This window comes from Phyllopteryx taeniolatus, chromosome 3 (genome assembly GCF_024500385.1).
Source record: "Phyllopteryx taeniolatus isolate TA_2022b chromosome 3, UOR_Ptae_1.2, whole genome shotgun sequence".
NCBI lineage: Eukaryota > Metazoa > Chordata > Actinopteri > Syngnathiformes > Syngnathidae > Phyllopteryx > Phyllopteryx taeniolatus.
The window spans coordinates 28777806-28790886 of record NC_084504.1 but is presented as its reverse complement, the minus strand read 5'-3'; the positions used below and the strand labels follow the sequence as shown (position 1 = coordinate 28790886).

General features: G+C 46.4%; 2 protein-coding genes across 6 annotated transcripts in view; one reads left to right on the top strand and one right to left on the bottom strand.

Moving 5' to 3' along the window:
* Positions 1–72: 72 nt before the first annotated feature.
* Positions 73–2555, bottom strand: mrpl41 (mitochondrial ribosomal protein L41). The gene is made up of 2 exons (XM_061768330.1): positions 2406–2555; positions 73–870 (listed from the first exon to the last, which is right to left on the bottom strand). The coding sequence occupies exon 2, from the start codon at positions 835–837 to the stop codon at positions 430–432; it is 408 nt and encodes a 135-aa protein (XP_061624314.1). The 5' UTR covers positions 838–870; positions 2406–2555; the 3' UTR covers positions 73–429.
* Positions 2556–2803: 248 nt separating this feature from the next.
* pnpla7b (patatin-like phospholipase domain containing 7b) overlaps positions 2804–13081 on the top strand; it is a 72959-nt gene continuing 62681 nt past the window's right edge. The window contains exons 1-3 of one of the 5 annotated variants that reach the window (XM_061768297.1): positions 2804–2849; positions 3714–3792; positions 3966–4040. In XM_061768297.1, coding sequence (XP_061624281.1) covers positions 3751–3792; positions 3966–4040 — 117 coding nt within the window. In that variant the 5' untranslated portion in view covers positions 2804–2849; positions 3714–3750. The other 4 variants (XM_061768295.1, XM_061768296.1, XM_061768299.1 and 1 more) reach the window with 4 other exon arrangements.

Below are 13081 nucleotides of genomic sequence, written 5' to 3'. Positions count from 1 at the left end.
ATGTTACAGCCTCATTCCAAAATGGAAAGGTTTTGCTATAAATAAGAAAAATACAAAGGATTTTCTGGTGCATGATGTTTCCAAGGAAGCTTTAATTGCTGGTTATGTACCCCGCATCTCCAGCTCACTCAAGAGTTGATGTCATATCCTGTAACTTGAACTCTTACAAATTGTTTGTCATTTCAGGATGACATGAATTGGCAAGTTTAAGTACAGAGAAAATGACGCACGCAAGGACGGACACTCATCGAGTACTGAATGCAGGCTTCATTCAGTTTGCTTTTACTCTACTTCATTAGGAAGGCAATATTATACTGTAACAAAGTATCAAGTCCCACTTGCAGCGTGGGGTCACTGTAAATGGTCTCCGTCCACAGTCACCAGTCGACGTCCTTTGCAAATAGCTCTATCACGGATATTAAGTTGACTTTAACGCACATAGTTCTTGGGATACAATTTAAACAACTTCCCCTCCTGTGTGGGTTCAAATCCGTATTTCTTCAGTTGCTCTTTGTCATAAACCCCTTCAATGAAGTCTTTCTCGATACGAGGAGCCACCACCTCGGCAAACAGACGCTCTGCGGTCAGCGGAGGCTCGATTCCCTTCGGGGAGCGGTACGATACGTACGGTTTGAGTTTAAAGCCGTCCAGATTCGGTACCACAAACTCCGGAATCATGGCCTTTATCGCCAGAAACTTTCTGCTGGGGAGATTCACTCCGGCGGGTCTTGAACCTCTCCCTTTATTGTGAGTCCTTGAACCTCGCTTGCTGGTGAATTCCGACATTCTGTCTGCTCCCCTTGTAAGGCCCCTTATCAGTGTGGACAATACACCCATTGTGCCACAACTGTATATTGCAGAACAGGAAACCTGGGAAAAAAATGAATGAAATCAATGACTTGTATTCAGACCCCCTTAAATTTTTCACTCTTTGTTATATTCCAGCCATTTGCTCAAATCATTTAAGTTATTCCCCCCCTCATTAATGTACACACAGCACAGGATATTGACAGAAAAAAAAAATAATAAAGAAGTTGAAATTTTTGCAGATTTATTAAAATAGAAAATCTGAACTATCACACAGCCATAAGTCTTTAGGAGAAGCACCCTTTTGAGCTAATACAGCTGCAAGTCTTTTTTGGGAATGAATTTTTCACACTTGGATTTGGAAATATACTGTACACAATGGCAACGCGGAGTAAATGTCTTTTGCGGAGCCGATCACTGACGTCATCGATCGGATCGTGGAATTACGGCATTAAAACTGATCAGCCGATCAGCATAAAATGCTAATTATCGCCCGATACTGATCAGATTGGTGTAAAATCGATAAATTATGGCTTCGATATTTGTTGTTTTAATGTTTTAATGGCATCAACTTTGTAATGTCGGATGCAGTTGCAGCCTGACTCCAAGTATATGCGATTTCGACATGCCATCGTAAAAATTCGCCTCTAATAATTCTGTTTTGAACCTTGGTTCAAAAAAAAAAAAAAAAAAAAAAAGCCTATTAACTCAGATGAGTCACATTTCAAATGTCAAAATTAAAACTCAGCACTCTATTTGTCAAACAAACGAACAACATTGCTGATAGATTTATTTGGATAGTTTATGCATGGACAATACTTTAGATTTCTATTTTGTGAATGTACTTGTTTAGATGCTATTTATATTTCCTATAACCACGATTGCTACTTAAATGAAGGTAATTTCCCCCATCGTGGGACCAATAAAGGTTATCTTATGACAAATATTTATTAAGAATAACACTTTTAACCTGAGCTCGTTGTCAGATGACGTCTCCAGTGACGCATTTGTTTACGGTTCAAGGCTGTGAATTATTGGAAGATGAATGAATCTCCAGATGCGTATTAATGGGCCTGTTATTTTGTTTTTCAAACTTCAGTTACGCTCTGCTAGAACTTGGTTCCAGCCAGACCTACGGGACAAGTGTGCTGTATCACTCGATCACGTATTTCGGTGTTTTGCGACTTCATGCCACGATAGTTGAGCCATTCGCGTCATTTTTGGCCGCTCTGGTTACTGTAGCGAATGACTGGAAATGTCTGTCGTTATTATCTTACATTGACGTAATAACGATTACAAAATGCGTTTGAAAATCCAAATGTTAAATGTCAATATCAAAAGGGCAGATAGTATTTAAGGTGGGCGTTAAGAGGCAAAACGATTATAAAACGCTGGTTTTCCTTCCCATTGACACTGCTGCTGCTGTCACGAGATGGTTAGCTTGTTATGGCTACTGTGTAGCCAAATGATGCGCTGGTAATTTACTGTAATCGCGGATGTCATCTAAAGTACACAGAGACCGTCGATATTACATAATATTTGATCGTAATACTGTAACCATTATGGTGGAATTAGACACAACAATGCACTGCGCTCACCTTGAACACGCGTTCCACAGAAAATAACGTGAACGACTGTCAAACAAAACGTCTGTCGATTGGCCGAAAGGCAACAGTGCTCACCAATTAGAATCCAATATACTCTTGTAGACGGGTTTGTGAAAGGCCATTTTTAGAAACGTTTAGTGAACGCTAACCTCCGGCACATCTACCTTCAAAATAATGGACTAAATATAAATGTGAGCAAAATACGACGCCCATACGTTCAGGCATAGTATTGCGTACACAAAGCAAAGTGAATTCGATGTATTTTACTAATTATATTCTCCTTTGAACCAGTAACGAGGGTGTGACACAAACATTTAACTGGGAATAAGTCACATCTTGAAACGCTTAGTTTTATTTTGTTAGGTAGCGCAGGATACGTCCGTTGTTATTGCGAATCGGTCTTAACCTCGTTGTCATTTACTAAAGCTGAAACGGGTACGTGAGAAAATCACTTCTGCATCTCTGTGGAATTCCTCCACGCATTTCTTACAAACACGCGGGCACGTGTCGTTTGAACATTTCGTTGTCTGACAAATAGTTTTTCGTGCAATTTTGTAGCGCTTCCAGAGGTGGAGGCCGCAGTGAGTAAACCTGTGGCATATTGGCAGTGCTTGAAATGAGAGGGGTACTAGTTGGCTTATTTCCAAGCTGAGTTATGTCCCGCTTGCTATGCGCAACTAATAACTTCATTGAATATTTTACTTGAGTTCTTAAAAGTTATTTGTGGCATTAAAAAGTACACAATATGTGCACATAGCACATTTAAAGTGTGAATTATGCACTTAATTGAACTCAATTGGAAATCTTTTTTTGATTCACTGAAGTCTATTTCGAATTGAATATCACGGAATATAATAGCAATGTAGTAGCACAAAACACGCTGTTAAATGCAAAGGACACATGACATGAAATCATTATAATAAAGATGATTTTCTTCTCTTATCTTCGATACAAAAATACACCATACGTTTTGAATCGGACTTCAACGCCAAAGGATATGAACAAAAGATGCACAATATTTGTTATTAAATTGCGCCTGGCCTTTGTACAATTTGGGAGTGGTGACGGCTCATAGGTCAGACGACAGCAGGGTGTGAGTGTTTTTGAAGGATCTGGTGACTGGACTTATATAATGGGTGATCTATTTTTTCTTTCCTGAGGGGATGTGATCTTTAACCCAAATTGGATTGTTTGCATATGATGATGATACATAATCCCACGTTCAGAAATATACTGTACCTACAATCGGTTTTTCACATGATTCAACCTCCTGATATTGCACAATTATGTCACACCTAGGGGTTGCCTTGTGCTGTTGTCTGAACTTCAGTCAGACATGGAAAATGAAAATGACCACAAGAGTTGCAGTGTACCTCCGGTAGGTCTGCCACAGCACTGTTCATTTCCAGTGTTCATGGCCTTTTCAATGAATCAAATATTGAATGGAAATATACAGCCAATGCCTTCTGTGCATTTGTCAAATTTATATTTAAACAATTTCTTAATGTTTCAATGTAATCTGAAATAAGAATTTGTGGTTCTGATGTGCAGAGACTGGCTCCTTTTGGAAGTGAGCTCACGGCCAAGATGCAGCAGATTATAGAAGAACGGACACAAGTCAACATGGTAAACGACCACACAGTGTGTTGTAGTTGACTAAACTTTGTTCCTGTCTAAATGGAATTTTACAAACGTATCTACTCTGGTTAGTCTATCACAGGGGTGTCCAAAATACTGCCCAGTGGCCATTTGCAGCCCATCTTCCATTTTTTTAGCAGCCCGTTGTCATCAACGGAACAGAGGATAGGACCCAAAAATGCACGACCCCAAAACAAATGGACAGTTTAAAAAAAGAGAGGTTTAATATACGGGCAGACGTCGGTACACAGGCAGACAATCCCAAAAAGGCAACAGTATCCAAAAACGTGAGGCAAAAAGGTGAGGTCGACAATCGGAACAGGGTCTAGTTTTACTGTGAGTCTTTGACGTGGAAACAAGGAATGCTGGAACGCGACGACAAGGTACAACGAACTGGTGACGAGAAAGAATGAGACACGAGGTTAGATGCGAGGGGTAATTAGGGTGAACGAGGCACAGGTGGTGAAGATGCTCTCAGGAGCAGGTGTGTGTGAAACAGGGGGAAGACAAAAACCAGAACACAGACCCATGACAGTACCCCCCCCCCCCCCCCACCCCCCCACCCCCCCCCCACCCCCCCCAACGGCCGTCCCCAGATGGCCCCGGAACCCCTGGATGCGCAACGATAAAGGCCCGAATGAGCGAGTCATCCACGATAAACGCAGACGGCACCCATGAACGTTCCTCAGGCCCGTAGCCCTCCCAGTCCACCAGATATTTAAACCCCCTCCACCTCCGACAAGACGACAACAGCCGCCTCACAATGAAGACAGGGCCCCCATCCACGAACCAGGGGGGAGGAGGGGGCCTGGATGGCGGGACCAGAGGGGATTCATGGGCGGGCTTGAGCAGGCTGACGTGAAAAGCAGGGTGGACCCGCATCGACCTTGGGAGACTAAGCTTCACGGTGACAGGGTTGATAATCTTTGTGATGGGGAAGGGCCCAACGAACCGGGGAGCAAGCTGCCGGGACTCCACCCGGAGTGGAATATGCTTGGTGGACATCCAAACTCGCTGACCCACTTTGTAGTTCGGGGCCGGTGTCCTCCTACGGTCAGCTGCGGTCTTGTAGGACCATCCCTGGCGCAGCAGCATCTGGCGGGCAAGGTCAGTGCCAAGGTCAATGCTTCTGAAACTGTGGACTCTGGGGCTATGGCAGGAAACATAGATGGTTGGTAACCATGCACAACGTGAAAAGGCGATAGACAAGTGGATGCAGAGTGGAGGGAATTGTGAGAGAATTCGACCCAAACCAGTTTCTGAGACCAGGATCGTGGCTCCTGTGAAGCGAGACATCGGAGCCCAGTCTCCAGGTCCTGTTTCAGCCTCTCGGTTTGGCCGTTGGTTTCAAAGTGAAACCCAGATGACAGACTGACGGTAGCACCTATGAGATTGCAAAACTCCTTCCAAAATTGCTCAATTAATTGGGGACCCCTATCGGATACCACATTCTTGGGGAAACCATGGAACTTGGAATACCTGGTGTATCATTAACTCGGCAGTGTTATTAGCTGAGCGGAGTTTCGGGAGTGCAATGAAGTGTGGCATTTTAGAGAACCTGTCCACAACTGTGAGAATGGTGGTATTTCATTTCGAGGCCGGTAGTACCGTCCCAAAGTCTACAGAGATGTCTGACCAAGGACGTTGTGGTATTGGCAGGGGTCGCAACTCCCCAGAAGGACGTTTCGGAGAGGACTTGTTAGCAGCACATACCTGGCAAGCATTGACATAATTGGTAACATCCCTTCTAACATTGGGCCACCAAAAGCGCTGTTCGACCACAGAATGAGTCTTGGCAATGCCTGGGCGACATACAGTCCGGTTAGTGTGAGCCCAGAGGATGACTCTTCCCCTTAAGGTCGGAACCATATAAAGCCTGTTTTCAGAGCAATTTTGAGGGCTAAGAGTGTTCTTCAGGGTTGAACAAAGAATTCTCTGCGCAGAAAATCCGCGATAAAGCATCTATCTGGCTTACCATTTTTAGAACCTTGTCGGTAGGATAACGTGAAATTGAATCTAGTGAAGAACAGAGCCCATCTAGCCCGCTTTGCATTTAATCTCTTAGCAGTTTTAAGATATTCCAGGTTCTTGTGACCGGGTTAGTTTTTTGTAGAGATAAGCACAAGGATGTAACTTACCATCCTTGAGACATTTCTGGGAGAGCACTGCTCCTGTACCAACAGCAGACACATCAAATTCTACCACAAACTGCTGTTTGAGATGTGGCAAAGTGAGGACGGGAGCGGAGGTAAAGCTCGATTTAAGTTTCTGAAATGCTGCCTGACAAAGCGGGTTCCATACGAAAGGTCTGTGTGGCGAGGTAAGATCATGCAAAGGCGAGGCTATAGAACTGAAATTTCTAATGAAATTTCTGTAGAAATTAGCGAACCCTAAGAACCTTTGTAGGTCTTTGCGTGACGTGGGAGTGGGCCAATTAGTCACGGCATCAACTTTGCAAGGGTCCATTTTGATTTTACCTGGAGCCAGCACTTCTTCTTCTTCTTTTCCTTTTGGCTTGTCCCGTTAGGGGTCGCCACAGCGCGTCATCCTTTTCCATGTAAGCCTATCTCCTGCATCCTCTCGTAGACCAACTGCCATCATGTCTTCCCTCACGACATCCATCCATCATCTTTGGTCTTCCTCTAGCTCTCTTGCCTGGCAACTCCATCCTCATCATCCTTCTACCAATATACTCACTATTTCTCCTCTGGACGTGTCCAAACCATTGAGGTCTGCTCTCTCTAACTTTGTCTCCAAAACATCGAACCTTGGCTGTCCCTCTGATGAGCTCATTTCTAATTTTATCCAACCTGGTCACTCCAAGAGCGAACCTCAACATCTTCATTTCCGCCACCTCCAGCTCTGCTTCCTGTTGTCTCTTCAGTGCCACTGTCTCTAATCCATACATCATGGCTGGCCTCACCACTGTTTTATAAACTTTGCCCTTCATCCTAGCAGAGACTCTTCTGTCACATAACACACCTGACACCTTCCTCCACCCGTTCCAACCTGCTTGGACCCGTTTCTTCACTTCCTGAACACACTCACCATTGCTCTGGACGGTTGACCCCAAGTATTTAAAGTCCTCCACCCTTGCTATCTCTTTTCCCTGTAGCCCCATTCTTCCCCCACCACCCCTCTCATTCATGCACATATATTCTGTTTTACTTCGGCTAATCTTCATTCCTCTTCTTTCCAGTGCATGCCTCCATCTTTCTAACTGTTCCTCCAGCTGCTCCCTGCTTTCACTGCAGATCACAATGTCATCTGCAAACATCATGGTCCACGGGGATTCCAGTCTAACCTCATCTGTCAGCCTATCTATCACCACTGCAAAAAGGAAGGGGCTCAGGGCTGATCCCTGATGCAGGCCCACGTCCACCTTAAATTCTTCTGTCACACCTACAGCACACCTCACCGCTGTTCTGCTGCCCCCGTACATGTCCTGTATTATTCTAACATACTTCTCTGCCACTCCAGACTTCCGCATGCAGTACCACAGTTCCTCTCTGGGTACTCTGTCATAGGCTTTCTCTAGATCTACTAAAACACAATCTAGCTCCTTCTGACCTTCCCTGTACTTTTCCATCAGCATCCTCAAGGCAAATAATGCATCTGTGGTACTCTTTCTAGGCATGAAACCATACTGTTGCTCGCAAATACTCACTTCTGTCCTGAGTCTAGCCTCCACTACTCTTTCCCATAACTTCATTGTGTGGCTCATCAACTTCCTCTATAGTTGCCACAGCTCTGCACATCACCTTTGTTCTTAAAAATGGGCACCAGTACACTTTTCCTCCATTCCTCAGGCATCTTCTCACGCACTAGAATTCTATTGAACAAGCTGGTCAAAAACTCCACAGCCACCTCTCCTAGATGCTTCCATACCTCCACAGGAATGTCATCAGGACCAACTGCCTTTCCATTTTTCATTCTCTTTAATGCCTTTCTAACTTCCCCCTTACTAATCATTGCCACTTCCTGGTCCACCACACTTGCCTCTTGTACTCTCCCTTCTCTATCATTTTCCTCATTCATCAACTCCTCGAAGTATTCTTTCCATCTAGCTAGCACACTGTTGGCACCAGTCAACATATTTCCATCTCTATCCTTAATCACCCTAACCTGCTGCACATCCTTCCCATCTCTATCCCTCTGTCTGGCCAGCCTGTATAGATCCTATTCTCCTTCTTTAGTGTCCAACCTGCCATACATGTCATCATATCCCTCTTGTTTGGCCTTTGCAACCTCTACCTTTGCCCTGTGTCGCATCTCAATGTATTCCTTTCGCCTCTCCTCGGTCCTCTCAGTGTCCCACTTCTTCTTAGCTAACCTTTTTCCTTGTATGATTTCCTGTACTGTGAGGTTTCACCACCAAGTCTCCTTCTCTCCTTTCCTGCCAGAAGATACACCAAGTACTCTCCTGCCTGCTTCTCTGATCACCTTGGCTGCAGTGGTCCAGTCTTCTGGAAGCTCCTCCTGTCCACCGAGAGCCTGTCTCACCTCTTCCCGAAAAGCTGCACAACACTCGTCCTGTCTCAGCTTCCACCACATGGTTCTCTTCTCTGCCTTTGTCTTCCTATTTTTCCTCCCCACCACCAGAGTCATCTTACACACCACCATCCTATGCTGTCTAGCCACACTCTCCCCTACCACTACCTTACAGTTGGTAACCTCCTTCAGATTACATCGTCTGCACAAGATGTAATCCACCTGTGTGCTTCTACCTCCGCTCTTGTAGGTCACCCTATGTTCGTGCCTCTTCTGGAAAAAAGTGTTCACTACAGCCATTTGCATCCTTGTTGCAAAGTCTACCACCATCTGTCCCTCCAAGTTCCTTTCCTGGATGCCGTACTTACCCATCACTTCTTCATCACCCCTATTACCTTCACCAACATGTCCATTACAATCTGCACCAATTACTACTCTCTCTGTCTGGGATGCTCAGAACGACATCATCTAGCTCCTTCCAGAATTTCTCTTTCACCTCTAGGTCACCTCTAGGTCTGGTCTCCTGGACACACAATATATCAACCTTTCTCCTAATCATCATGTCAACCAACTCCCGAGATTTTCCGTCATAGTCCCAACATTCAAAGTCCCCACATTCAGTTCTAGGCTCTGTGTTTTCCTCTTCTCTTTCTGCCGAAGAACCCGCTTTCCACCTCTTCTTCTTCTTTGACTTCGACCCACAGTAACTGAATTTCCAACGACGCCCCGCAGGTTGACGGCGCCGGTGGCGGACGTTGTTAACCCGGGCCACGACCGATCTGGTATGTAATTCTTTGGATGAACGCTCACATTTGTTTGGCAAGGTTTTAAGCCGGATGCCCTTCCTGACGCAAGCCCATTTATCCGGGCTTGGGACCGGCCGACAGTTTGCACTGACTTGTGCCCCCCATAGGGCTGCATTACCTGGAGCCAGCACGAACCCCAGAAAAGAAACGGACGCCTTGTGGAACTCACATTTCTCAACCTTGACATATAGTACATTCTGCAGTAACTACTGCAACACATAGCAGACATGAAGGATGTGAGTCAAATATACAAATGTGTACACATTCCACATGTCATGCAAGACATCATTGACAAAGTTCTGGAACACAGCTGGAGCGTTAGTTAGTCCAAATACTCATAATGTCCCATTGGTGTGTTGATCGCTGTTTTCCATTCATCCCCCTCCCTTATCCTGACTAGATGATATGCATTTGTTAAGTCTGGTTTGGTGAAAACCTTGGCTCCCTCCAAGAACTCAAAGGCGGTGGAGATCAGAGGAAGAGGGTACCTGTCTTCACAGTTATGTCGTTGAGACCCCGGTAATCGATACAGGGTCGCAGAGTCTTGTCCTTCTAGTCCACAAAGAAAAATACGGCTCCTGCAGGGGATGAAGATGGGCGAATAATCCCGGCTGCCAGTGATTCATCCACATACTCCTTCATAGCCTTGTGTCCCGGCCCTGAAAGAGAGAATAACCTCCCTTGTGGGGGTGTGGTTCCAGGCAGCAAGTCAACAGCACAGTCATAAGGTCTGTGGTGTGGAAGGGATTTAGCTTTGGAAAAAACTTCTTTAATGTCAACCGGTGGGCCCTTGAGACAAGTCAGGATCAGAGTCAATTAATACAGGTGTATGAATTTCTTGATCAGGAGAGCATAGTATAACTTTAGGAAGAACCCGGGCAGGGTCTTCCTTAATGAAATTCTGACTCACCTCTCCCGTGCCCTTACTACCGGCACCGCCAACCTTGACGTGACAGTTGCTCACGGAATGACCCAACTGCCCGCAGTAGAAGCACCGCCCTTCCCTCAGCCGGCGTTGACGTTCCTCAGGGGAAAGACGGAAACTGCCCAGTTGCATAGGTTCTTCCGTGGTGACGCTAGCCAGTGGATTGAGACTGGAAACAGGGGATCTGCCTCTGTTTGGCTGGTCACCGAGGCTCGTCCTCCAAGTGTGCGGTGACGCAACCCTCCGCCGATCTCTGTCCAGCTCGCGATCCAAAAGCCTCTTGTCAATTTTTATGGCGAGAGCGATGAGAGTGTCCAAGGCAGGTCTAGCGGGACCAAATGATCCTTGACGGCGGGGGATAGTCCTTGAAGAAATGCATCAAGTCGTGCCCTATTATTCCACTGACTCTCAGCTGCTAGAATGCCAAACTCAATCGCGTAATCTGAAACCCTGCGCTTGCCTTGGTGTAAGGTGACAAGGGAGCGAGCTGCCTCACAATCTGGTGTGGAATACTGAAAATCTTGCTCCATAGTCTTTACGAAAAAAGCCCACGAATGACACGCGGCGGAATTGCGGCTCCATTCAGCAGGAGCCCACGCCTGCGCACGACCAGTCAGGTGGGTAATGACGAAATAATTTTTGCCCGCTCGGTGGGGAAGGCAGCTGCCTGCAGCTCAAAGTGGAGTTCGCACTGAGTGATGTACACAGTACACGGGTAGGCAATCCAAAAAAGGCAACAGTATCCAAAAACATGAGGCAAAAAGGCGAGGTCGATAATCGGAACAGGGTCTAGTTTTACTGTGAGTTTGTGACGTGGAAACAAGGAATGCTGGAACGCGACGACAAGGTACAAAGAACTGGCGACGAGAAAGAATGAGACACGAGGTTAAATGCAAGGGGTAATTAGGGTGAATGAGGCACAGGTGGTGAAGATGCTCTCAGGAGCAGGTGTGTCCGAGACAGGGGGAAGACAACAACCGGAACACACACCCGTGACACCCGTGGCATATACTCAAAGTACTATCTGACACAGCCTTCAACGTTATTCCATCCATCCATTCTCTACCGCTTATCCGGGTCGGGTCGCGGGGGCAGTAGCTTCAGCAGGGACGCCCAGACTTCCCTCTCCCCAGCCACCTCATCCAGCTCTTCTGGGGGGATCCCGAGGCGTTCCCAGGCCAGCCGAAGGATGTAGTCTCTCCAGCGTGTCCTGGGTCGTCCCCGGGGTCTCCTCCCGATGGGACATGCCCGGAACACCTCACCAGGGAGGCGTCCGGGAGGCATCCGAATCAGATGCCCCAGCCACCTCATTTGGCTCCTCTCAATGCGGAGGAGCAGCGGCTCTACTCTGAGATCCTCCCGGATGACCGAGCTTCTCACCCTATCTCTAAGGGAGAGCCCGGACACCCTGCGGAGGAAACTCATTTCGGCCGCTTGTATCCGGGATCTTGTTCTTTCGGTCACGACCCACAGCTCATGACCATAGGTGAGGGTAGGAACGAAGATCGACTGGTAAATTGAGAGGTTCGCCTTTCGGCTTAGCTCTTTCTTTACCACAACGGACCGATACAAAGTCCACATCACTGCAGACGCTGCACCGATCCGCCTGTCGATCTCTCGTTCCATTCTTCCCTCACTCGTGAACAAGACTTCACGATACTTGAACTCCTTCACTTGTGGCAGGATCTCAAGGACTCCAAAAAGAGTGGGTACTCTGAACTGCTGTTTGGTTCATAGACGCAAACAACAGTCAGAACTTGTCCCTCCACCCAAAGGCGGAGGGAGGCTACTCCAATGTACAGGTACAGAGCTGGGGGGCGTTTATTTCCTTGCAACAGGCAACCAGGGGGAAACGGCGCCCAGTTAGGGGGAGCAGGTACCTCGGGTGGTCCGTTTTGGCCAGACAAGGGGATCCGCGGGCAGGCAGATGTGCAGGCGAGTTGGCAGGTGTGGAGTCTCTGGGTTACAAGAGGGAGAAAAAGCTGATCAGTATTTCTTAGAACTAAGTGCGAATGGTTTTGCGAGCTAGACGCGACTGACAGTGCGACTACTCAAGACGATCTGGCGACGAGTTGGTGTTCGGGACCGGGTTAAGTACACCGTTGATGAAGATTAATTGCAGCTGGTCCCGGCTCCAACTCATCTCTGCGCTCCTGCGCTACGAACACACGCACACTCCGAAAGAAGGAGGAGTTGAGGGTGCTGCGGCAGCAGCCCTGACATGAACGGTACAAAAATCTCCTCGCCGCCATTGTGTGTAGTTTGCCACAAAATCACATGTGTTTATGTGTCTAAACCTTTAGCCACACTTAGCCAGTCCTCATCACTGGGACGTCAGTAAGCTTTATTGGTGTGGCCCCAATTAAAACTAGCTAGTCATCAATCAGGAGTAGGGCTGGACGATAGGGGAAAAATACTTTTAATTGCGAGGGTTTTTTTCTTTGTTTCCTTTAAACAAATATTGCCATTGTGATTAAGCATGTGATTTTTCAGGAGGAAGTTTATTATCTTCAGCATTATTTACTAAACACCACAAATCAATGATTATATAGTATTGGATATAGCCCAAAAAACAACAACAATTCTTTCCTGGAGGCCAGGCCTAAATGTTATGATGAATTGATAGGAAGAAGACATATTTATTTTACTGTTAAATTGTAAAAAGAAAAACCTTAAATCACAGGAGAATATTGACTTATTGATTTCAGTTTATGCCTTGTAAAAATTTAATACAGTATAATGATGCGCTTGCCATTAGCAGTAGCACCGCTGTCAGTGTCAGGCGAGTATCGAGATAAAGTGGGTCG